General features: G+C 48.6%; 1 protein-coding gene across 18 annotated transcripts in view; it reads left to right on the top strand.

Annotated features, from left to right (window-relative positions):
- ITPR1 (inositol 1,4,5-trisphosphate receptor type 1) overlaps nucleotides 1-3970 on the top strand; it is a 183012-nt gene extending 179042 nt beyond the window's left edge. For all 18 annotated transcript variants that reach the window (XM_040592299.1, XM_040592311.1, XM_040592309.1 and 15 more), the window contains one exon: nucleotides 3417-3970. In XM_040592299.1, the coding sequence (XP_040448233.1) occupies nucleotides 3417-3503 (87 nt within the window). In that variant the 3' untranslated portion in view covers nucleotides 3504-3970. The remainder of the gene's footprint in view (nucleotides 1-3416) is intronic.
- Nucleotides 3971-24406: the final 20436 nt, after the last annotated feature.

The raw sequence follows: 24406 nt of genomic DNA, 5'->3' as shown, positions 1-24406 counted from the left end.
TTATTTCTGAAGCTTGCAGCTCTTGGCTGACCAAGCACTAAAACCCCTTCTTGCTCTTTGTGAAAACAAGAATGAAGGATTTAGCTTTTAGAGAGCTATTTGACTGTAAAAGCTAAAGAGGAAACCAGCTTCATTAATGTTTTGATAGCTTTTAGGAATTCCCCTAAGTACCATTATTGAGAGCCCTGCCTAAGTTGCAGGATGCTCCAATTATCTGACAAACGGGTATATCCCTCCTCCTGATCAGGAACTGTCTCCAGGAAAAGGAACTAACCCGGGGAACTTTTATTTGTATTTATTTTCTGGTAATTAAATAAAGGCAAAACCTCTCATTCATTTTCTTTTCAAGCTCCTTAGGTTTCTGGAGACTGTAATTGTTCGAAACTGAAATCCAGTGTGCCTGCTTTCACAAAGGAGTGCACCAAGAGCCATTAAAATCTTGAACGCTTTAATTCTGTGCAGAAAAGATTACAACATAATTGTCTGCAACAGCAGGGGATTAGATGTAATCATCCAGAAGTCCTTTCCAGTGCCATCCTCTGCTGTCAGAAAGTGTGAGGCATCTCTAATAGACGTTGGCTTCTCGCTCAGGACGGTCCCCTCGCAGCAGCCGGGACCCCTGACCTCCATCGCCATAAGCGTGACGCGTTGCTGGAGCTGTGCTGCTCAGGTTGGCTTTGTTGGAGCGGGCTGGCAGGCAGCGCGTCCGTCTGTGCGTGTAGGGCCGGCATCCTGCTCGTGCGCTTTGCACGTGCCCTGCTCCCGTTCCCGGAGTTAACTCCAACTCACCCGTAACCTTTGGAACTAGGCAGCATGCATCTGTGCAGCTACGTACAATTATCAGAGTCCAGCTTGACTCAGATGAACTTCAGGCCTCTTGGTTTCAATTTTTTAATCCTGTCAGCATTATTCCAGTGGCTGACAGCTCCCCTGCAATATGTCGTGCGTAGCTTTTATTGCCTTTTAGGCACAGGTGTACAGTCGCTGCAGCTGTAAAGCTTTTGCAAGAGATTCGCTGTCCGGGTAAATGTGATAGAGATTATAGTTGCTCCAACTTGCAGTCCTGTGCCCTCTAGACAAAGTTACACATCGCGTAGGATTAATAACGTTCAGCATCAACACTGCAATTGCATTTCTCTCTCTGCTTTATGCTCGCTTGTTTTATTCTTCCCTTTTCTCAAAAGGCACGTCTTCTATACGCTCCTGCACCACCCTTTTTTCTACACAGCATGAAAAATACCTGATACAGTCCCTCGTCATTGCTTATCTTTCCATTTTTATTTCATGTATCCCCTGAACTGGTTTATTGGCTGTGTGAAATTGTGGCTCTTTAGTTTGTTCAGTGAAGCTAATCGGTGTGAATGGGCACTTCTGGAGTGAAGCCTCTTTGCATCTCCAGCGTGCGGGCCATCTTACAAACAGTTGAAGGAGGTCCCAGCTGGCTCAGCAGAGGAGTAGCTTGTGTGTGCATCTGTGACCAGGGAGCAATGGGAAGACCCCTCTCCTCCTGCTCCTGTTTGCCTGTGAAGCCTTACGAGCCTTTTGCGAAAGCAGCCTTCCCGAAGTGTGGTACAGAGGGCTGGGGAGTGTGACCTGTGCCTGGGAGGCTGCGGTCATCTTCCTGGAAAGGTGAAATAACGGTTCTGCTTCCCCTTGGGTCAAGCAATGAGCAAGGCACTGGGCTGCAGTCGAGTTTAATTATAGTTTCAAGAGGAATCACCGTATTCCGGTCCTTTCCTTAGTGGCTCAATGAGCTGTAATTATACCCAGCTAGCCTGAGTGACAGCAGGGGGGTGCACAGGGCTGCATGGCCGGTGGGACATGGAGGAGCCTTTGGAGGTTGCCCAGAACAGCCTGTTTTGACCAGTTCCTGTCCCCACAATGAGCATCTGTGGTCGGCCGCGGGCCGGCTGCCCCAGCAGGTACGCCGTGTCAGGGTCGGGAAGGCTATTCGCCATCGCTGACGCTGGAGTTTTTAAACAAACACATTCAAGTGTGCGTGTTACAAATGAACCAAATGTGTGAGCGTGCTGTCTCCCTTCTCCTGGAGTTACTTCCACAAGCAATTAGATTGGCTGACATTTGTCATGAAGTATCTGAAAACTGAAAAAGTCACATTGTGGATGTAGGTGCTACAGGAAAACTGTTGCAGGAAACTTAGTTAATTTTCCTTAAGAAAAATACTCTAAATTTTTATCTTATGCTTGAATGAGAAATTATTTTACGGGGCAAGCTGGCCAGGTTTTCCAGCACATGGGTGTGCTGCTGCATGATCCAGCGAAGCCCTGGTGAGCCGGCTGGCCCGCCCAGTTAGCACAGCTGGGCGTGCTCAGCCCCAGCAAGGGAGCAGCAGGAGCAGGACATGAGCACGGCTGCTTGTGCACGCTGTCTTGATGCCACCACGGACCGCATGCAGTGGCACAGCCATACATTTGCACGTCATCCAAGGGTGTGGGGGCTCTCAGTAGAGCCCAGGTGCCCAAGGAGCAGTTTTGGGCTCCCCTCGCCTCGGTGGCCCAGGGGCAAGGCACTGCCCCGCATCCTCCTTGGCACGGCCGCTGCAAGCCATCCCACGTGTCGGCTCCTCCGAAGCTAAACGCGGCCGCAGAGGGAGCCGTGGGGAGTGCCATGCGGTGATCCAGCTGTTCGCTGCTGGAGACTCTGCCCACGCCAGAGCAGTTCCTTACGTGGCGTGTCAGCTTATGCAAGTTGTCAGAAACCTCCCCAGGTTTGGAGGGGAAAAAAAAAAAAATAGAGCGGAGAATTGGATTGTGACCGTTTTTCAATGTTGGTAATAAAAACATTAGGATCCATTTTCAAGTCATGATTGCACTAATTGGGAGGAATGTTAGTTTCTCTGCTGGGAAGTACTGCCAAGGATTTGGCTGTCTGGCAGTGAGGCGGTTAACCTCCCATCCCTGCCTTGTGTCTTGGCTTTTGGCAGATGGGAAGGGATGTTGGCTCGCTTCTGATGAGAGCGGGAGCGCTCGAGTCTATTCCAGCAAAGGCAAGGGTATTCCCAGCCTGACTTGAGGGCTCGCCCCTTTTTTTCCACCCGCTGCGTCTCGTCTGCCTGGTACGTTGGACCGGTTACAAAGAATTTCTAACGGGGGAGGTTTCAACAAGCTGCTCTCTGCGCTAATTCGCGCTGGCCGCCTGGCTCTCCGGAGCGCTTTTCTTGCAAAACAGTAGTCAGTCACACGAGCGAGGTCATGGATGGCCCCGATGAGTGCACGGGACGGAGCTGTAGATGCCTCTCTCATCTATTAGCGCTTGGCACGCCGGACGGAGGAGCGTTGCTTGTAGAAAGCGGGTTTCAGAGTAAAGGCAAACCACAAAAGGCAGCGCCGGGTCCTTCAGCGAGCTGACGCACGGGAAGTGCCTAGGCCTAATGAGCAAACTCTTTAATTTTCCAGATGACAGAGCAGAGGAAGCAGAAACAGCGCATCGGTCTCCTAGGACACCCTCCGCCCATGAATGTGAACCCACAGCAACCGGCATAAGTCGGGGGGGTCACTTGCCCCTCTCGCAAGAGCACGAGTAATGCTAACCCAGAGCTCAGATCCGACCACTGAGGCTGCTTCTGTGTACGTTCAGTTCATTTTGTAAATAACCTGTTTTTATACTATATGTATATGACTGCTACTATATAAAGTTTTGGGCATACGTATTGTAATTAGAACCGTTGGCATGGGATGGAGGTTAAACTTCGTGCCAAAACTATCAAAATTGCCTTTTTCTTGGAAGGACTAAAGAGAGCACCTGAATTGCACTTGAAAAGAATATTTGACTATGTGACATGTATTTTGTATTTAAAAAAGAAATAGAATAGCTAGTATTTATGTTTTTATACAATTGTGCAATATGAATTATGCAATCACAATATATTTGTAACTCCTGAATGTCCTAAAGGGAGTGCACATCTTTGAATCTGGTGTGTTAGTACAATGTAATAAATGGTATAAAATTACAGGTGTAAATGAGGCTGCTGCAAAATTGTGTAACTGGTGATTTTTCATACCCTTGGACATTTTTGTACCATGTGTGTAAATATCTTGCAATGCCATATCTGTTGCCTCTTCCTCCCAGAGATAACACTGGGAATACATGAGCTGTTAGATTGGTATTGATTTAAACAAAACATTACTTTGAAGCTTCCAAACGAGGAAAGCAGGAGGTATTTTTCAAGTGACTTCTTCAAAGTACTGAGGCTAGAAGAGCTCAGATACCAGGTTTTTTAAATGCGAAGATTTCTTAAAGGGAACTTTTTATGCAAAATGAAGTTTGGGATGAGGACGCACTACTGATGAGTTGGTGCAGTCTCCTACGGGCATTTTGTGCCACAACACCTAAACCCTATCACGAGGCTGTCCAGGCTTTTGCATTCTCAGTGTGCAGGATCCTTTCCTTTTATTTTTTCATTAGAGACCTTTGTGCCTGCTAAAGCTTTAGCAAACAGGCATCGCACCGACTGAAATATAACCTATCCTGTTAGGCCTGTAGCTGAGCACTGACATGTGTAATGCTTCTGAGAGCGCCACTGGTTTGAGGTTGGTCTGTCCCACCCCTTCCTCTCTGTCTCCCCCTCCATTCACTCACTTTCTTTGGTTTCTGATTCTAGAGAGTATGGAAGGAAACCCGTTGGTTTGGTTTTTTTCCTCTCCAATCCGTTGCATAGTTTTATACATGGACCTCATTTTACAAAAGCTAACTTCTCTGCAATACTGTCTACAAAAAAAAAAAAAAAAAAAAAAAAGAAAGGAAAAAAGCTACAGAGTTATGAAAATTTGTAAATGCATAAATATAGGTATTTAAATAAATGATGCAAAATACTCTACGGTCAGAGGCTGCTGGTGGTTTGTCTCCCCCTCCAAGGCACTGCGTCGTTGCGTTTGCTGTGGTGCTTTCCCACGCACCCTGGAAAAGTGAGTGGCGGGGGCCTTGCAGGTAAGGGTGCTGCTGTTCCCAGCTGCAGCAGGAGGGGCAGAGGTCGGTCTTTTAAAATCAGCGCGAGTCCTTCCTCAGGGCAGCGAGAGGCACTGCTGCCCCAGGAACCTCGCCTGTGATCCCTCCGGTTCTGGGTGCTTCAGGCTCTCACCACTGATATTTTAGGCTTGTCATCCTCAGCGTGGAGTGCGTGAGAGTTTTAAAAAAAAACCACTCCAGCTCCAAGTATTGTGTATGCAGAGCGTTGCTGATTATGTGTATTTGATTAAGATGTAGCAGGAACTACCTGGTACAATTAATCATCTTTAATCTGCTCAGCGCACACACAACTGTCTGAGAAGGGTGCGTCTGCCTACCACGGGTCATCATGGAACGGCACAGCCAGTGCATCTGGGGGAGGGGGGAGAAGGGCAGCCTGCCCAGCAGTCTCGGAGCCAGGGATTTATTGGTGAGGTTGTCTCAATCACGCATAATTTCCATACGTATCCTGGCAAATCTCTCTTCCCCCCATGCAGCCGCTGGCTCCTAGCAAGGTGTGTGCAGAGAGAACAGGACGGATGCGACCACCATCAGGGTTGTGCAATGAAGGAGCAGGATTACATTTTCTCCTGAGCAGCAGAGACGTGTATCTGACTCACTCCTTCCCTTCGTGTCATCCAGGGATAAGCAGACACACACAAATTTGTCAGGCTTCCCGGAGCCGCTGCCAGTCAGGTGAGAGGGAGGAGGCTGCAGCAGGACATCCCTGCGAATGTGCAGCGGTGCTTCATTTTTACCTTAAAAAGGCAAAAATACCGGGCACTTCAGCAAAAGCACAAACCCCAGTCTGCGCAGTGATCCGTGTGAAAATCAGCTGTGTAAAATCTGGTGTTTTCACATGTGGTTGTCCTTTCCCAGGAGATGGGGGGAGATGCAAAAAGCAATGGGTTTTTTCCTCCTGCTGGTGCAGCTGCAGCAGTGACTCAAGCGCAGCCACCGCCCCGATGGCAGCAGCCAACTGCAGCGGGGCAGTTTGTCCGTGGCGGCGTGGAAGGTTTCATGCATAACCATGATATGTTTTTACTCTTTTTTTTTTTTTTTCTCTTGTGTTGTTTGGTTTTAAAGACTTTTTAAATTATTATTATTTTTCTTTCTGTCTTGGATCATTCTGGATGCACTGAACTCCTCTGCCCGCCGTGGCAGCGGAGGCGAGGAACGGAGAGAACCTGCTGCTGGGTGGCAGCGGTTCTGACCCCCCGGCTTGCGAGGGCAATGCCTGGGTGAGGGCTTTCCCGTGCTGGACCGAGGGCTGGCACCTCGTGGCAACTTGTCATTGATGTCAAGGAAATGCTGTATGAGGGGTCTGTTTAAATGCCACGTTTCAAGTATTCTTTTCCACAAAAGCTAAATATCTCTTGAAATCACAAAGAGCTCGGTTCACAATTTGTGGACTCTCAAGTGGAAAAAAATCTCCCAAACCTGACATCAGAATCTATAATTATGTCTTTAGCTTCTTAAAGCCAGGATGTGGGAGGCTGAGCATCGTTTCTGGAGATGCTGTAAGATAAGGTACATGGCTCTCACTGTCCACCTCTGCAAAGAGGTTTTGCAGTGGCGTGTCTCAGGGACATCAGAAATGGGGAATCCTTCAGAAGCGTTGAGCTTGGCTTGCGCAGTTAATTGGGTAGACTAGCTACAATTATCGAGATAATTTCAAGAAACAAAACTAATGCTCTCAGACCGCAGCCAGAGGTGTGGATGGGGTGAAGGAGCGGACTTTCCTCGCGATGCGCAGCCCGCGCGTGGCGGTGGCCGGGAGGATCCAGCTCCTCCTGGCGCCAAGGACCTGGCGGTGGGGGGAGGGCAAGGGGGGCTGGTTAGGCGGGACCCCCTGGAGGATGATGAGGTGTGACAGCGGCCACCCCAGAAGGTGGGTGCTGCTGTGGGAGAAGGTGGCTCATTCCTGGGTGATAGGCAGGGTGTGAGTATGTACAGAAAGTGCCCTAGAGCCTTGCTGGAGGGTCTCTTGGTTTGCTCCCACCTTCAGAAAAAGTGGTATGGGCATGCCAAAGGGGGAAGGCAAGAAGGATTTCTAGATTTGGGAAAACATGACTTGTGAGGAACCAGGACTGTGTAGCCTGGAAATTGAGGATGGAGGAAAGGAAGAGGAAGGAAAATGTCACGTGTGTGCTGAGAGCGAAGTGTTTGCTGAGGATGTAAGGAGAAGGACCTGCTCAGCAGAGCCCAGGAGGTTCAGGTCATACACAGTAGGGAGCTTTTTGGCTCTAAAATCATTTCCCTGATGAGCAGTAAAATTAATGATTCAGTGACAGTGACAGATGGCAGTTAGTGTAAGGATCGTATTGAAACTGGGGAGTTTCCACCCGCCTTACATGCACCTGAGACTTCATTTGGCATCAGATTTCTTTAAGCGGGATTGCTCCATGTTAAAGTTTGGGAAGACGATTATTGTGTCTTTTAAATAAGAACTTTCATTTGGAGGTGAAAGCGAAAGTGACCTTCCAAAGAGGAAGGAACAAAAAGAATCTACCAATGTTGCTAATAATGGAAAGTCCTGCAGGGGAAGGATCTCCGTGTATTCTTCAATTTGCATGAATGGCTGAGTCTGTGGATGAGAATTTTCTTCGCTAATGAAGCAGGTGACATGCTAATCAAGGCAATGCAAATAACTGCTCTGAAAGCACAGCCGTGGTTCTGCGGCTCCAAGACCGCCACAATAGCAAATTCAAGCCTCGTCCTCAATTTTGCAGCAAATTGGCAGAGGGCAGGACAAAGGAGCCGGGATTGCAGTCTCCGTGCTCACGGCGGGGACTCGCGATGGGGCGCGTGTGACAGATACCTCGTTACATAATGGGGTCTTGATTGATACCGTGTCGGGAAAGTCATAATATAGCTCCATATAACAATTCAACTTGTCTCCCAGAATGGGAAATGCTCCTACACACATGCTTAATAGGGTTTTTTAAATTGCCCATTGTATTTCTGAACAAGAGAAACTTATTTGGAGTACTTTCCCTTTTACGTTTCCAACATAAACATCTGAAGACATTGCCATGTGTGTTCTTCACCCTCCTGCAGACCCACTTGCCAGGCAGCTCTGCGATCGCCCAAAGGGGATTAAAGGGATGCTCGTGAAAAGCATCCAAAGTAAGTACTGCATCACGTAGCTGCTGCAACACGGGACACGAAAGGGGCCGTAAGCCTACCGATGACTGATTTGGGTGGCTCTTTGTTTTCATTGGAGACTACCTGGCTTTGAGCTGGCGTGACCAGGTTCTCACACACCGCGATGGATTTTGGGGCCTGAACTGTGAATTTCCTGGCCCTGAACAGTGTAGAGTGTAACTTTACATTTAGCATGGTGCATTTGCTTTTACAAACAGGCAAGATCCACATTGCTAATCTTTGAACTTTGAACAAGATGTTGATATTTGGAGTAAAATCAGTACAAATACTCCACCTGTGAGAAACCGGCTTTTTAACTGAGGCATAAGGAATAATTTCTGGAGAGATGCTGTACTTCTGCGTCCAATTTTTTATTTACTACCTTTCAAACCTTATTTCAGACTAAACATGTTAATGAGATGAATGTCAAAACCACCCACAAGTAAACTGAGTTGTCCCATCCAGTAGGCTAATGTTGATTTGTTTTTAGTAACTAGCAAGGATGCTGGAAAACCCCTATAAAGATTTCATTTTTAACAAAAAGTACCAAAAACTCCACCAGTTTTGCATCACAAAGTAGTGGTTAAAGTAAAGATTTGAGTAAAGCAGCATGTCTGTGGTTTTTGTGGGTGGATGCATCTCGGAATGACTATCAATCTGTCAGAGGGGAGATCTGCATGTCATCTCTGCATATGACAAGCAAAATCTGCAGTGACAAATATCTTTCCAGTACTCGGCTGCATTGTGAGCCTCATACCACTCCTGCCATCCATAATAGTGAAGTCTTGTCAGCACGTAGTGTATGAACCCACCTTTCTTTTTTTTTTTAACTGAGACAAACTGAGGAAGGAAAGATAAATATGGAGCAGTACTCTATAAAGATGCCATCAAACACCACTGCCAATGTGCTTAGTCACATAGAAATTCAGCTCTGATACGCGCACGGGAGATGCCATGCCAAATACTTGTATTAGTCCAGCTAGCCCATTTCTGGCATGTGCTTATTAGTTTTTGCGATGCTTCTCTGCTGCAGTTACATGCGTGAGTGGGATGGTTGGAAATGAAATTACGTAAGGCTGGAGGGGGAAAAAAAGAGAAAAACTCTTGACCGAATGAAAGTAACTCTAGGGATGTCTGAATATGGATGCAACTGGAATTGCACGTAGAAAAATTTGCAGAAAGAAAACAGAAAATGCCAGTTGATTTAGACCTTAACTGCTGGTAGGAAAACGCACAAAACCTGCAGTGCTTTTGCTGAATGCGATGAGGCTGTAGGGACGGAGCGTGCTCCCTGGTCCCCCGGCTGCCCGAAGCCGTTCTGCAGCTCGGCTCCACTGGCAGCTGGAGCCTCATCTCCCCCCACCCAGGTCTCCATGGGAAAAATGGAAGTGGTTTGAGCCAGTGAAACATGGGAAAAAGTCTGAAATTTTGAAAATAATCATGAGATGGGAAAACCACCTTGTGCCTAGCCAAAGTCATGATCCCAGGATGCATTTATGGTCTGTGTGAAAACAAGTTGACAGCTGGATAAATTGCCTCGAGGCAGGTGCTTCCCCAGGAGCACCATGGAGCAGGAGCAGCCAGACCCATTTCAAGTCAGCCTTTCCCTCCAGAAGAGCCATCATCCTTCAGATCCATCTCCCAGCTTCCTTGCCCATTAGTCCTCCTCAGCTGACTGTTCTCACCCTGACACTCAGTTCGTTTTTGTCTTTTTTTGTCCCTGTCTCTCTGTTGTCTCATTTCAGGAATGACTGCAGCTCTCGCTTGCCCAGAGCCCTTCCACTGCCTGGAAATGGTACCCGGTCCTAAGGGAAAGGGCAGAAGCGAAGCCTGTTCCTGGGGCTTGCTGAGGCAATGGGTTTGTTTTCACTTTCCTTTTCTAGCGCTAAGTAAATACACAGAGCACCGAATCTGAAGGCAGCGAGGAGTGGAATTGCGTATCTGTTCCATGTGTTTCAATATGACTCTTAAAATAGTGGAGATGCTATGTTATGATTTCCATTTTGTGTGTGTCCATAATACAATACTGCTTTTACGCAACAGAGATGGAAACACAATCTGTTAAGTCTGTAAGAAACTTTTACTTACGAATGATGGGAGCAAACAACGTGTACAATTAAATTACAGAAAAAAAAATATATCCCCTCAATGTCAGCGTACCTGAAAGTAGTTGAAAATTGCAGTTTGCCTATGTTTACACACCATGGGAGTTCTCACATCAATTTAAATCACAGGATGATTCATTCATTCTTCATAAACCAAAGAACCATTAGTAGCACGACTGCCTGCGGGATCCAAATCACAGAATAACTCCCAGCGGTTCCCGTGTCCAGCCCCATAACTGGTGGGTAAACTGCCCCACATTTTCAAGAAGAACATCTCCCCGTGACGGTAAATGTGGTGTAGACCTTTGCAGTGTGTCCCAGTGACTAACTGCCTTTACTGGTAATGTACTTCTTGCCTTTAGTCTGAATTTTTGCAACCATTGAATCTTACTCAAGTACGAAAGGTCACCTCAATGGCTGGGAGATTTTTGCAGAGACCAGTCTGGATTGTACCCGCTTAGGTCTGGAGCTGGCAAGAGCATTCAGCTACCTAGACCTGAAATGCTTGGAAATCCAGGCTGACCCTGAAGAAACCCCCAAACCTATGGCTGCTCCGTGTCTGGAAGAAGACAGGACTAGAGCTACGGAAAACCTCAGACGGGCAGGGCTAGACAAGCGGGATGAGTCGTTGGCAGGGAAGTGCTGCTGATGGGCTCATCCTGAACGTGTTCCCAGACATCCCGCTCTGCTACGTCACGGAGCTTTTCTCACGAAGGTGTGCGCCTGTGGTTGGCAATGAGAGCTTGCTCTATTTTTTCCCCTAAAATTAGGAAGTGGGAGGAACAGAAGGAAACGGTGACCTCCAAAACCTGTTCGATGTAAATGTTGGGAAGAGCGATGGAAATGCAGGTTCCTGGCAGTGCCTTTGATGTCAGTGCCATCACGGCCGCTCCCAAGTTTCTTCATGGCTCCGAGAAGGTTTTCTGCACAGAGCCAGCAGCACTGGTGGTGGTGCAGAGGACACCTGGGATGGATGGCCCTGAAGGAGGGGGACCTAGCTTGCAGCACCCCAGACAGAACAGCCCGTTTTTAAGGGAATGCTCAACAACTAACGAGTCGTTGTCAACACTACCGGTGGGAAATCGCCACTGGGGCTTTCTCCTGCGGTGCCCTGCCACTGAGGGGCAGAGGGCAGATGCTGCTGCACTGGGGCAGCTCTCCGCTTGGCCGGGGAGGTTTGGTGTGCTCCAGCCTGAAGGCTCAAACCCAGCGGGGACTGGATGAGCTCCAGGCACGAACTGAGAGCAAGTATTATGGGAAATGCTGACGTGCCTGGGGAGTCTGAGCAGGTGAGGACCAAGCTGAGTGGCGATTCATGTCAGACAGTTCATGCTGACTCAGACCACGCGGCCGTGTCCCCTAGAGCCTTCCCTGACAGTCACCAGCCAAAAAGGTGCTACTAAGTCTGCTTTCCTTGTCCAGATCCATAATAATCCCTCCAGCTCCTAAATGCCTGTTTATTGCCATCCTTGGGACAGCTGAAGTTTGACGTCTTGCATGTGTCCAAGCGCTCACCCCCTCACCTGTGTGATCTGAGCCAGTGCGCATTTTCAGAGCTGGGATGGGGTCAGACCCGTTTAAAACGTGGAGGTACCCAGTGGAGCAGGGAGTGGGGCCGGGCACTAGAAATGTTAATGGTTCAGGCCCAAACCTTGCTTCTGGCGATGCCTGCCTTCCCAATAACCATTTCCACAACCAGAGCAGGGAGGGTGCCACCGCCTCTTCTTAAAACTGTTCTGCTTTGCATCTGGTAGCTTTTATTGGACTGAAGGGAGTGACGATAGCACTCCAGGAAGCAGACCTGCATGCAGTTGCTGTTTTAGTGAATATTGAATAAAAATACCTCCCTGTTGCCTGGAGCAGGCATGGACAGAAGGGCTGCTGTGCCCCAGAGCAGTGTGCTGCCTGATGTCTCACCTGGGGAACAGGCGAGTGTCACAGGGTTCAAAGGAGTACACATACAAGGAGGAATGAAGGAGCTCCTGTCTCAAGGCTACCTTGCCAGTTAGAGCTTTTACCTGGAAAAACTAGATTAAAATCTTCCCTGGGCATGAAAGGGCATTGCTCCCAGTTCCCACTTTGGGAGTGCTGTGTGGCTCTTCCACGTGGCTGCCCAGCGTGTACTGCGGTTTGCTTCCCACCTCACCCCTGGGCAGAGCTCCCAGTTCTGAACGCGGCGTGGGGAAAAGCAGCTCAGAGCACGTCACCTGCTGACCAGGGGCTACACCTCTCTGCCAGCTCCTGCCGGAGGCTCTCCTACCTCCCTGCCTCCCGTACATAGCCCCATTCTCTCCCCGTTGCCTCTCTAGGAACCAAGACCCCAAACTCGGGGCTTGAGCTGGTGCCTACAAAGTAAGAACTGAAACACTTAGATTTTTGTTTTTTTCAGACCTTTTGTGAGTCTAGTCCCTAGCCTTTCTGTGGGTCTAGTACTCAGTCTGATAGGAGAGCAGGGGAAAGTCTTGCTCCCCACCCACATCCTCACCCTAATTCTGAGCAATCGAAACTCTGAAGCAAAAGGGAAGATTACGTGCTTGTAAAATACCTACAGTCCTACCCCCTAACCTCTCTCTCAGCTTCTGTCTTTGGGAGAGCAGGGTTATCTCAGCCTATGCCAGAAGCAAATTCTATATGCTGGAAGAATAATGAGGCAGAATGTTAAATTTTCCTGAACCAAAAAAACAGAGGTGGTGCATGAAGTTGTGCAAGAGCAAGCTGGGCAAACAGAATGAATCAGAGGGACCAGTGACAACATGGAGGAGGAAAGCCCTTCTGGCAGGCAGCCAGGATGAGGCAGAGCTCCTACTGCATGCGTTCCTGCAGCATCCTGCCCACCCAGCCTGACAAACCCTTTCAGTCAATAATGAATAACAGTGTGAAGCTGGCGATCCACGTCCTTCATCTGGTGTTTCAGCCGTCTCATTTGGAGTGACTATTAAACGTGCTGTCTGAAAGTGAATTGCTGTTAAATTCAGAGTTACCACGTTTTGGCTTGCATGGCGTAGACCTGTGATTCAAGTCTATCACACACGAATAGGAAGTATGCATGATGAATAACCATGTATTAACAGACGAGAAATGTAAGGTTGCCACCTCCAGAAAGGAAAAGCACCTGGTTTCAGTTCTAAATGCCCTGGAGTGCACAGCTCAGCTGCTAATCGGTGCTGACGGCAGGAGCAGGTATGGCCCCTTCACTGCTACCCCCGTGCACGAGCCGTCGCAGTCACCTTCTCCGGTTGCAGGTTAAATTCAGCTGCCTCTCCCTGCTGAGTCGGTTACGCTGTGCACAGCTGCTGACCTGGCTCTTAACCTTCATATATCATGTTTATGGTAACTATGGGATGACTGATGTCTGTAAATTATTGTACTTGCATTACATTCAATCGTTACTATACCTTTTTGGGGGACGAACTTAATTTTTAACTCGTGATTGAGACAGAACTGATATAAACCATTAACCCATTAATCCTGCCTAAATTAATATACTGCAGTCTTTTAACTGATAAGCGTGCATAAGCCTTCTGGGATGGGTTATGAAAGGAAAGGGCCTTTTCTGCTCTGCTCTTGCGATTAGCATGCCAGGCCTGGCTTTGCGGGGCTGCGAGGCTGTAACGTGCCGCTGGGCTGTCCCTCTGCAGCAGCGGTGACCGTAAAGGTTAAGCCTGCCACAGACTATTGTACCCAGCGGCACTGCTTGGCTGGTCTTTGCAGTCTAATTGCCACTGACCCCGTGACAGTGAGGTAATGTCTCTGACTCCTGGGTCAGATAAATACTGCTCATTTTATAACCACCAGACACGTTACTGAAAAACAGATAGGAAACAACCAAAAGTCCCATGATAGCTAGAATATAAACTCTACGACAGCTGCCAGGACCATCCTTCACGCGAATGCTCAGGGCTTTTTCTCCTAACACCCACTTAGAGTCGCAACCCTTGCCCAGCCTCTGGCTGGGGATGCTTCTCCTCTAGCCTTCGCCTCAGGTGCCCTCACCAAAACTAGAAGGGAAACATAGGAAATGGCCAGGAAATTGCGTGACTGGAAGGGTGCGATCAGTAAGAAACAACATGGTTGAAGACTTGTGCTCAAACGGATTTCTGAGCCCCTGCCAACAGAACAACCAGGATGGGAATTTAAGCAAAGAGCTGTGCCAGGGACCGACAACCAGCCACCCTCACGCAAGTCCAAGGGAGCTGGCAAAGCATCTCTGAAACACTGCCGGTTCGGTGCTGGCCTTAACAAGCTGCGGGGTGTAGTCCTGCCGGCGTGGCCACGCTTTCAGCCCAAAGTCCTCGTTCCCACCTCCCTCCCTCTGCCCTGTTTTAGCTCCGTAATGACCAGAGCCTTTGAAGATAAATGCCCGAGCGACGCCAGAATGATGATGAGGACTTTGCACCCCTCCTGAGGGCAGGCACAGCACCAGTGGGACGCAGGCGAGGATGAGCATGGGTGCAAGACGGAGCCGCACAGGACAGTGATGCCCTCACACCAAATCCACCCCCCTACCACTGAACTCCTCTGCCGAGCCAGCCTCTGCCTCCCCTTTTGGAAAGAGGCCACACCGCTCCCAGAGAGCCAGGCAGGGGGAATTGCACGGAAAGCTAGAAGTTGTTTTTCTGGACTAGCAAAACAGCCTTTCTCGCCACTGCCTCCGGAGCCGCAAACAGCCGCCAGCACCGTTCTGCAGCCTCGGCACTGGGAAAACCAGGGTTAAGATGATGGAAAGACACAGAATCTATGCATGGGTTTACAGTCTGAAACCAGAACCTCTGCAGAAAAAAACCAAATATTTACAGAAATTAACCCAGAATGGCATAAATAACCATACCCTTTTCATTGATACATTCTTATTTTATATAAAATAAACCCAGAGCTGCTAGCTGGTTTTGCTGCTATTCAGATCTTTGCCCATCTGCTCTGCTGTACCTTTGATCTAAAAAAGTTGGGGAGTTTTTATTAAGCCCTTGAAAGACACTGAGATGAAAAATATTTTTCCTGTTCCTTACCTGATATTTATAATAATTTTGGCTTTTTAAGTCTTTAATTTAAATTGTTAATCTTAAAGTGTTTATCTTACCTTGATAGGCTGTCCCCTAACTGTACACTGTGACATCCCACACAAAATTCAAATGCTGCAGGATGATTTTTTTCTTTCCCTCATGTTAGTTTTCAGGTCACATTTTAAATTAACTTTTTTTCCCCACTCTGGCCATGACTCAGCAGTGTCAATTTGCATTGGTCTGGCACTTTGCATACAAGCTGCGCAGAAGCTATTTAAATACGAAATGGTCAGGTATCTTGTAGACCTTTGACCTTCCCCTCCATTCCTGTACTACCAACTTCTTTTCCACACTTGTTTTGGTGGGAAGGGAGATTCCTGGCTTGGGATCTTACGGGCTTTGGCCATGTTTCTCCACATAACCATTGCTTCTCTGTACCAGCACTGCTGGTATTTAGATTTGCTGTGTCTTGCACTATCGCAAAAGTTTCCTGCTCCATGCGAAGACGCACAACTGATCCGCTTTTTGTGGAGTTAGTAGACTTTAATAGTTTGTCTTCTTTAGGTGCCAACAGCTCTAGAGAAGGACTTTCATATTCTTGTACATCAAGGCTGTTTGCTCTGGTTGTCTAGCACTGTTCACCATTAGTCACTGCGGGCTGGGAAGGTGCCGGGGTACCCACAAAGGGGCTGGTGCCGAACTTCAGGGTGAGTTTGAGCAAAGCTGTGCCAGTTCTGCCTGCCTTCCTTGCAGGTAAGCCACTACTGCAGGAGCTGCCAATTCTAGTCCCAGAAAATACACGTGCTATAAAAAGTGGCTATCAAATAGAAGAACCTGTACAATTAAACCAAAATGCATTTGGAAGTGGCTGGTACTTGCAGTGAACATTTGCTCAAACACTTTAAAAGAAAGCCTTAAAATAAATAGCTTCACGTAGCACTGAACTTGCTTTTTCACATTAGGTATCTACCTTGCAAAACCTCTGCAAAAGTAGCTTTCTTAAGCGTCACTTTTAAATGCTACAGTAGTAGGGAAAAGAATCAAAATAAACTTAGCTCCACCAGCTTTATTTACTATTTACTTCTGCATTCATTTATTAATGAGGCAGGGAGTTAGGTATAGCCCAATGCAATGCTGTGCAGCAAATCCAGAGACTGCACCCTGGCCCCCCTGCAAAAAAAAAAAAAAAAAAAAAGGTCCTAACGCATGGAGGGGCCACCTGGGATGCAAGGAGGAGCTCCCGGCCCAGAACCCTCAGAGCTCTTCATGTATCCATCTGGCACTGGACAGTTGCCTGCCCTGGCAAACCCAAGCTTTAACCCACTGATGGTGACTTTGCAAGGGAAAGGCAGTGGCAATCTCCAAAACCCCTGATGTCCCAGTCATGAAAATACAGCAGAAATTTTTTTCCCTCTTGATTTGGCACAACCTGTATGTTTGACTTAAAAAATGACTGTGCCGGGTTTTTTGGTTTTTTGGGTTTTTTTTCCACTTGGTTCTTGTTAACGATCATTGCCTTTTCCCTTATTACTGGAACAAACATGAACACATTTGAATGACATTACATACTGTTTTGAAGACAGATAATGTCAAACGCTTTTGCTGTGCACTGTCGGTGTTAAAGAAGGTTTACATAAGGCACCAGTTATATATTAAGCATATTTTATTTAAGAGATAGGGCAACATTATTTTTGCAGGATTATATGGGGGAAATACAATACCTGCAGCAGATTAGCTGAATTAAAAACCCTGAAAGGTTTCTTTCTTAAAGGAAGCAAGACATTGATTGAGCAATGGTGCTAAATTACCAATTTCTGCTGAACCAAGCTAATGCATCAACTGGGGGCAGAAGAAGCATTTACAGCCAGCCCGGGTTGCCACTAATGGACACTGGCACATCAGACATGACATTGTAGCCATAAATCTCCCACTAGGTTCCAGCTATATAAGCCCTACCAGCAATGACAGGACTCAGTCAGGAAGAAGCACATCATCTTTGCAAGCCTGAGTCAAGCGGATCAGTTAAGACTCCCAAGTAAATGCAGTTCTGCACTGCTAAATAATAAACTGCAAGAGAACAGCCTGAGAAAGTCCTTGTCATGAATAAGTTAAAAACTTTCAAGTACAATATTGACTATGGAATATTTAAAAAGCTGGAATATGTTTCTGCAAAGTGAAGTTCTAACTGAACTTTTTTTTTTTATTATTGTGAAAAGTAAAACCTAATGTAATTACAGGGATAACATTTGAATATTATGCAAGTGCATGCTTAGGCCTTTTGGAAAGAACAAGGTCTCACATGTTCTTCTATTTTAAATGCCTGCTGCACCTCCCGAAATCTCCGGGGAATGCGCTTAGCAAAAGGTGAGCTCAACATTTCCAAAATAACACACTCCACACGACTGTACTCGAAAATTAAAGCTGTGCCGACGTTCAGCACAATGTACACATTCACAGGTGGTTACTCGGGAGCCGGGGTCGGTTTGGCGCAGCTGCGATGTAACATTTCCTCCTCTTCGTGCTGTCAATGAGACAATTCCATGGTTTAACTTGCAAAACTCTGAAGATGCTGCATTTCTGTTTTATCTTAAAATGAGCGCTAAAAGCTGGGCTAACACAAATGCCTGCAGCGGGCTGACGAAGTGGCCAGCAGCATGAGGCAGTGGCTCCCTGCGGGGCTGCTGCGCTGGCGCGTTCCCCCTCTCCAGCACACCCCAGCCTGCTAACCAGAGGTCACCTGTGACCTGCTTGCGATGCTTTGCTACGCGGGCTAACCACATCCTGGCACACAAATGTTGCTTCATGAACAGCCCGCACACAGGCTCCTGGGCACTGCCGAGTCCTGTCCAGATGCTTTACTTTGGGGTTGGGTTTTTTGTATTCCCTCCTCTTTTCGCTGCCCCTGGCCCCAGAAACCCAGTCCAGCAGCAGCCCGGACCCGGACGCCGGCCCTCGGGGCCCCAGCAGCCCGGACCTTGGCCCTCGGGGCCCCATAGGCCCGGACCTTGGCCCCATGAGCCCGGACCGCAGCCCCAGCAGCCTGGACCGGGCCCCGGTGGGCGCGGGCCCGGCAGCCGAGGAGGGAAGGGCGGAGAGCTGCGGCCCCCGGCACCCCCGCACCGGCCTTGCCAGCGCCGGCCGCCCCCGGGGCGGGGGAACGGGGCTGGAAAACCCCGCGGCGGCGGCGGCTGCCAGCCGCCATCGGGGGCGGGGAGCGGCAGGAAGGCCGGCGGACACGGGCAGACTGCGGCCCTGCCCGCGGGGGAGGCCCTGGCTGCCGGCCCGCCAGCGACACGCCTTGGCCGCCCGCCCGGCCCCGTGCGGCTCACCCCCGCGCCGGGACAGGGACGGGGACGGGAGGGCGGCGCTTCGCCCGCGGCTGCCGCTGCTCCCCGGCGGGGGTCGGCGGCCGCGCTCACGTTCCGCTCCGCATGGCCGGGGCCGGCCCGCCGCTCCGCCCCGCCCCGCCCCACACGCGGCCCGGCCCGCTGGGGGCGCCCGGCCCCGCCGCCATCCCCTCAGGGGCCGGGGCGCGGGTAGCGGCGGCCGCGGCTGCGCGGGCCTGGCCCAGCTGTGTGGCGTGGGCGCGTTGGGCCTCCTGAAACCATTTAAAGCCCTCATTACAGGCCGCACATGGCGCGTACGGGCCCGAGCCGAGCTGCCTGCCCGCCCGCCCGGGGGTCCCAGGCGGCTGGGAAGGACTTGCCTCATCCTCCTGCGCTGCTTTTTGCAGAAACGCGTGAATTTGGCACCTGGAGGGATGGCAGATGGCAGGGGCCTGGCAGCATTCCCCCCAGTACAATGGCATCCTGCTCTGGAAACTCTGGGAAATGGGGTAAAATGGGTGTTATGTCCTTCACACCTACACGTGTGTGTGTAAGGCTCCTCCACGCTGCTTCACCTGCCCGTGGGAAGCTATGGGTGCATGCCAAGGATCACTTGGCTGTCCCTTCAAAATGGGTCCTGGGATGCTTAGGAAACCTCCACTAGACTTCCCTCGCTTGTCTGCTCCGCCTAGGTGTCCTCCCGCATCGTGTCCCCACATCCATGGCTCTTGCGGTCTTTTGTCTTTTCCACTGCATACAGCAGCTGGCACAGCGAAGCCCCCAACAATTAATGCGCAGACATGTAACACTCCCGAAAGGCCTCTTCTGTGGCTGCAAAATCTGGGACTGAAAAGTTGCCTGTGCAAAATTAGTTTCGCTTATCATTGGGCATGAATTGGCAGCCTTAGTAGATAGTCACCTCCTGCTTTTTTCCACAGAAGCCCTGTCTCACTGGGTGAGGGAGTGGATGGTATTTGCTTAATGAACAGTTACTCAGTGTTCTGCTTTACCTTTGTTACTCAGCATGTGGCTTGAAGCCTTAAAAGCCCCACATGCCTCAAGCCCAGCTCTGGGGCACAGTGAGCCATGCTCTCCTGGCCTTCTGCACGGTGCGTACGGGTGCTTGTGGCTCAGCAGCACCAGGAGCTGACGGCAAGTGGTGATGGAGCGAATGGACAATGCTGCTGCACCATCATGCCTGTCGACAGAGGCAGGATGGCTTGCCAGGAGGTTTTGTGGATGCTTGCAGATGATGGAGGAGCGGTGAGAGTTGGAAGCCTTTGGATCTGGTCCAGGCTCTGAAAGGGAACTGCCAGACATTGGGCCTGGGTACACTGGAAGTCTGTCCTTCAAACTGTTCCTCTGCTTTCCCTGCTCGTGGCTGCTGGTGCTAACATCCTTGCCTGGCCACTCCCAATCTCCTTTCCAGCCCTGCCACTCCCTACTAGTTTCTGAAAAATGAGTTTGTGGAAAAATGAACAGCAGTTTCTTGAAGACAAGTCCAAATTTTGTGCTCCTGGCTCTCAAACGGGGCAGCTTCCACCCTCAAAGGTCACTGAGAACACAAGGATGTTAAATGTCCTATCTTTGGTCCAGGTTCCTGGTCCAAGCCCAGACCATCTGCAGTTGCAGAGGAGACCCTGCTGGGCCTCACGTAGATGAAATCTTTTGGGGAATTCAGCTGGGAGCATCTAGCAAACATCTACTGAGATAGTGCACAAGCTGCAGCTTCTCAGGAGCGTACGTTGTCCACAGGTTGATTCCTTCATCATTAAGATGGCAAAGCTCACCCTTCCCTCCACTGCTGGATTTTTGGCTGCAGTCCCAAGGCATGGTGGCATTAGATGTTCTCACAAAAAAAACGTTTTTAGAATTATTTTAGCATGGATACAAGATCCCTGCCCCCTGCTTCCCTGTTTGAAAGAACCAGTGAAGCTTTTCAAAATTATGACCAATTTAAAACAGGGGGTTTATGGTGGAAAGTGTTGGACAACCTTTGTGACAGGCGTACCAGTCCTGTCTGGAATATTCATGGAAGTAATAAGAGCAGGGCGGCGTTCTAAAGATGTGTGTGGGTTATTGAGATAAATGTCTGGAAGGAAAGTTCAATTGTGGTGCTTTCGGTGGCCTAAGAAATCTTTATGACAGACACCGTCCAAGAGACAGCACGCGTGACAGCAAGCAGCCAGTCCAGAGTCCACCAGCGAACGCTTCTGCTGACATGAGCTCTGCCTGTGTCTGTGTGCTCGCCAAGCAACTCCGGGCTGGGACCAGGCAAATGTTACAGAGCAGACCAAGCTGCAGAGTTGCATTTTGATAAAATAGGTAGCTAAAAGAGGAGCAAGAGGGGCAGCTGTCCCAGCTAGGAAAGTAGCAACGTTCTGTCTACTCTTTGGTCATGGGTGTATTCATAGGAGGGAGGAAGGGAAAGGTGGCTGGAGGCAGAATGACACTGAAGTGCTCAACTTTGTGAAATCTGCAGTCTGTCCTTGTGGCTTCACAAGACCCAAACTCATGAGAGTGGCAGTCTCCAAGGTTTGCAAGAAACAAGGTTACCTTGGTTCCACAGTTCACTCACCTCCTTGTCAGAAACAAACAAAAAAAGTATTTCATAAGAAACATGGTGCATTTGTTTAAAGCTGAGGGCTCATAATCTGCTGAAAATTGTCTTTGAGTAACCCCGCCAAACTGAAAAATGGCTTTAATTAATCTTGGGTCTAACTACTTAATTACAACAGTGAATTATGTGGAGTTGAACATGTGTAAGAGCCAAACTGTGTAGAATTTTAGAGAAAGTATTAACTTAAATTTCAGGGCCTAAATGTGACTAGAGGCATATAAGTAAGGGAGGACACTGAGAGGCCTTTGCTGGGTTGTGCAGGTGCAGAGGTTGCGGCGGAGCAGCAGTCCCCGGCACGTCTGGCTGTGCTAACCGGTGAGAGGTGCCTGTGCTGACGGCAGCTTCTATTGGCGAGCGCTGTGTGTTTGCTGAAGGTCTTTCTCGCAAAGCCATGGTAACAGCAGCGTGTTCCGTGTCTCCCTGGGAGATGAGGCACCCGCAGAGGCCTTTGAGCTTCATGGGAAGGGATGGATGCCTTCAGACTGCTGCCTGCAACCTCTCAGCATCAGTGGAAGCAGTCAGTGTGCCAGGGGAAATTGTTCATAGTGAGATACCACCCCACAGTAAGCCTTGGACTTAGTATTCCCAGTATTCTGCTAAAACTCCTACTTAAATATACTGTGGATGTAAATTTGCGTTTCTGTCAATGATTTATGTGCTTGGGTTGGCTGTCAGCTGCTGCTGTGCAGCAACTCCCTGCACCTGGGCAGGAACCTAAGAGATGCTGCTGCAGGTCAGCCCCAGGTTGACCTGGAGGTCCATCAAGCAGGTCTGCAAATATATTGGAGTCAGAATGTGATGGAGGAGATAAATCTTTATACAACCATATGTTTTCATATAACAAGATACAGCCACCTTTTCTCTGTGTCCAGCTATGATGAATGTTCTTGTTTGGGTAAAGTGCCCTTCAAAAGTCTGTCTTGTAGCGAGTATCACATGTTTGATTAAAAATTGCATTCTCTTTCTTATGAGCGTGGCTCGCATAGCAAAATAAATCTGACAGACAATTGGCTTGCTAATAAGTACAATTAAGCAGTATGGGGGCTTAGTTTTTTCAGAGTTTATTGGTAAAATTACAGAATATTTTATGAAGCTCGTTTCATGGTAATGAAATGATTGATAGTTTTGTAGAGGAATGCCATGGAAATCCTTCTTTTGTTTCCTGGCTCAGAAGATGTATGCCTTTTTTCAGTGTGAAGGAATTAATTTGGCTCCTCTTTGTTATCTACAAATACTTATTTTATGAACCCTTCACCCCAGGGACCTCTGCGTGGTGGTCCCACTTGAAAAACCTCACCAGTGGGTCAGATGAAGTATACATCAAAGCCAGTCAAAATACAGCTGTTTGTTAATAATGCAGTGAGAAATCAGTCATGATCAAAGAAAAACTATCCATCTTGCTTGACCTCTGGAGTCTGAAAATGCTGTAGCCCCATACTTGCATTGTCCACAGCACCATGGGGAAGTTGTGGGACATGTTGCAATTCCACAAAAAATGTTTTCTTTGATTTCTGCATGGCTGGTACTCCACTCATCAGGAATAGGGATCAGGACTTGACATGAGCCCTGTCCGGCCATCCTCAGAGCACTATGGATTGATGGACTTCTACAGGGACTCTAGCAAGCTATATTTAGGGCATGATTTCCATTAAATGGAAATATTTGCTGGAAATACAGCACTTGTATATTAATTTGGAGATAATTTTGAAGAGACAGGGAACCTGTAAGGTGGTGTACTGTCATTTCTGCACAGAAGTGGAGAAATAGGAGTAACTGGTGAAATAAAGCATAGACCACCACCCTGCTAGAATGTTCTGTAAAGTAAGCTGTGAACTAATGGAATGAGTCCGGACAAGGGCGACAAGCAAGAAAGAAGGACGGTTTGCAGGTCATGGATTCATCAGAGGGCACAGCACAGAGACAGCTGTTAGCACAAAACTGCTGCTGGAATGATCAAATCAATATTGACCTATGTGGAAAAAGGGAAATGAGAGCAAGACAACCCTCCTATGAAAGCAAGCAGAGACAGCAGGAGAGAGGAGCAGGCAGCTGGGTGGGTTGGGGTTGGGTTGTTTTTCAGAAAAAGAAAACTTCATCTAGTGAGAATCATAAAAGGCTGTAAAATCAGAGTTAAAACTTGAAAGGCTTTGGTAAATATTAATAAATAAAGACATGCATGCTTTTAAAGACTAAATTAAAGGCTGTCGGTGAGGTTCCGAAGGAAGCCAGTAAGAGCCTTTGCAGCAATTTAAATGGCTTAAGGTCAGGTCTTCAGCAAGCACTTTGCTAAGGGCTCCAAGCTGCGTGGTGACTGCAGCAGTGGTGGGAGCTGGCGCTTCTGCGTTCATTAAGGGCTTGTGCAGCCGTGCCAAGCATCAGCCTGCTGCTCTGAGGAGAGGGCAGTGTCAGCAGTGTGTACATGACACTGAAGACACTCTGCCCACAGCACACCGTGGGATACTTTGGAGAGAAGCTTTCTGCAAGGGGCAATGTGGGAGCAAGAAGAGGCATGAGAGAAGTCAGCAAGCTCAGGAACGGCTGCACGGGGCACCCAGGGCAGAGGGGCCCGTCCGCCAAGGCCAGCGAAAGCAGCTCCTTCAGCCCACCTCTATATATGAAGGTTTTGTCAGTTCCATTTTTGAACTTCGCCCTCTCTCCATAATTTAGCGTTTGCATGATAGCCATTCCTGCTTGTCTTCACCTCAGCATTTATCTAGCAGCAGGCGACGATTATCTCGGGGCAACTCTCTATGCCTTTGACATCCCTTAATTAAACTATGACATTTGCCAAGTATGGAAAAGAAAAATACTGGAGGAAAAAAATCCTCATTGCATTCTCATTAGACCACTGTATGCATGAGACTTTGGGTGCCACATAGGAGAGCGGTACAAAGGATATTTTTAATGAGCTTCAGTAAAGGTGCCCTTGATTTTAGTTTGTCCCTAATTGTATGGGCTTTGATCTTGATTTCTTCATGAGATATTTTACTATGCACTTAGATATCACTGACAGACCTGAACAGTTTTTCTTTGTCCAGTTTCTAAGAGCGGAAAGTTTCCACTGGAAAATGGTTCCGGGGAAAATTTCGGCAAGCAGCATCTTCAGGATCTGGCCTAATAATTGTCTACAAATAGGTTCTGCATCAGGGAAAAAGCATCCTTGAATGATACATAACACATGCACTGGCAGAGATGAAGTCAAATGCTAAATTGACGGACGTGTTTAGTGCTTAGCTGTCACGT

Source organism: Falco naumanni, chromosome 4 (genome assembly GCF_017639655.2).
Source record: "Falco naumanni isolate bFalNau1 chromosome 4, bFalNau1.pat, whole genome shotgun sequence".
Lineage (NCBI taxonomy): Eukaryota > Metazoa > Chordata > Aves > Falconiformes > Falconidae > Falco > Falco naumanni.
This window is presented reverse-complemented; position numbering and strand designations above follow the sequence as displayed.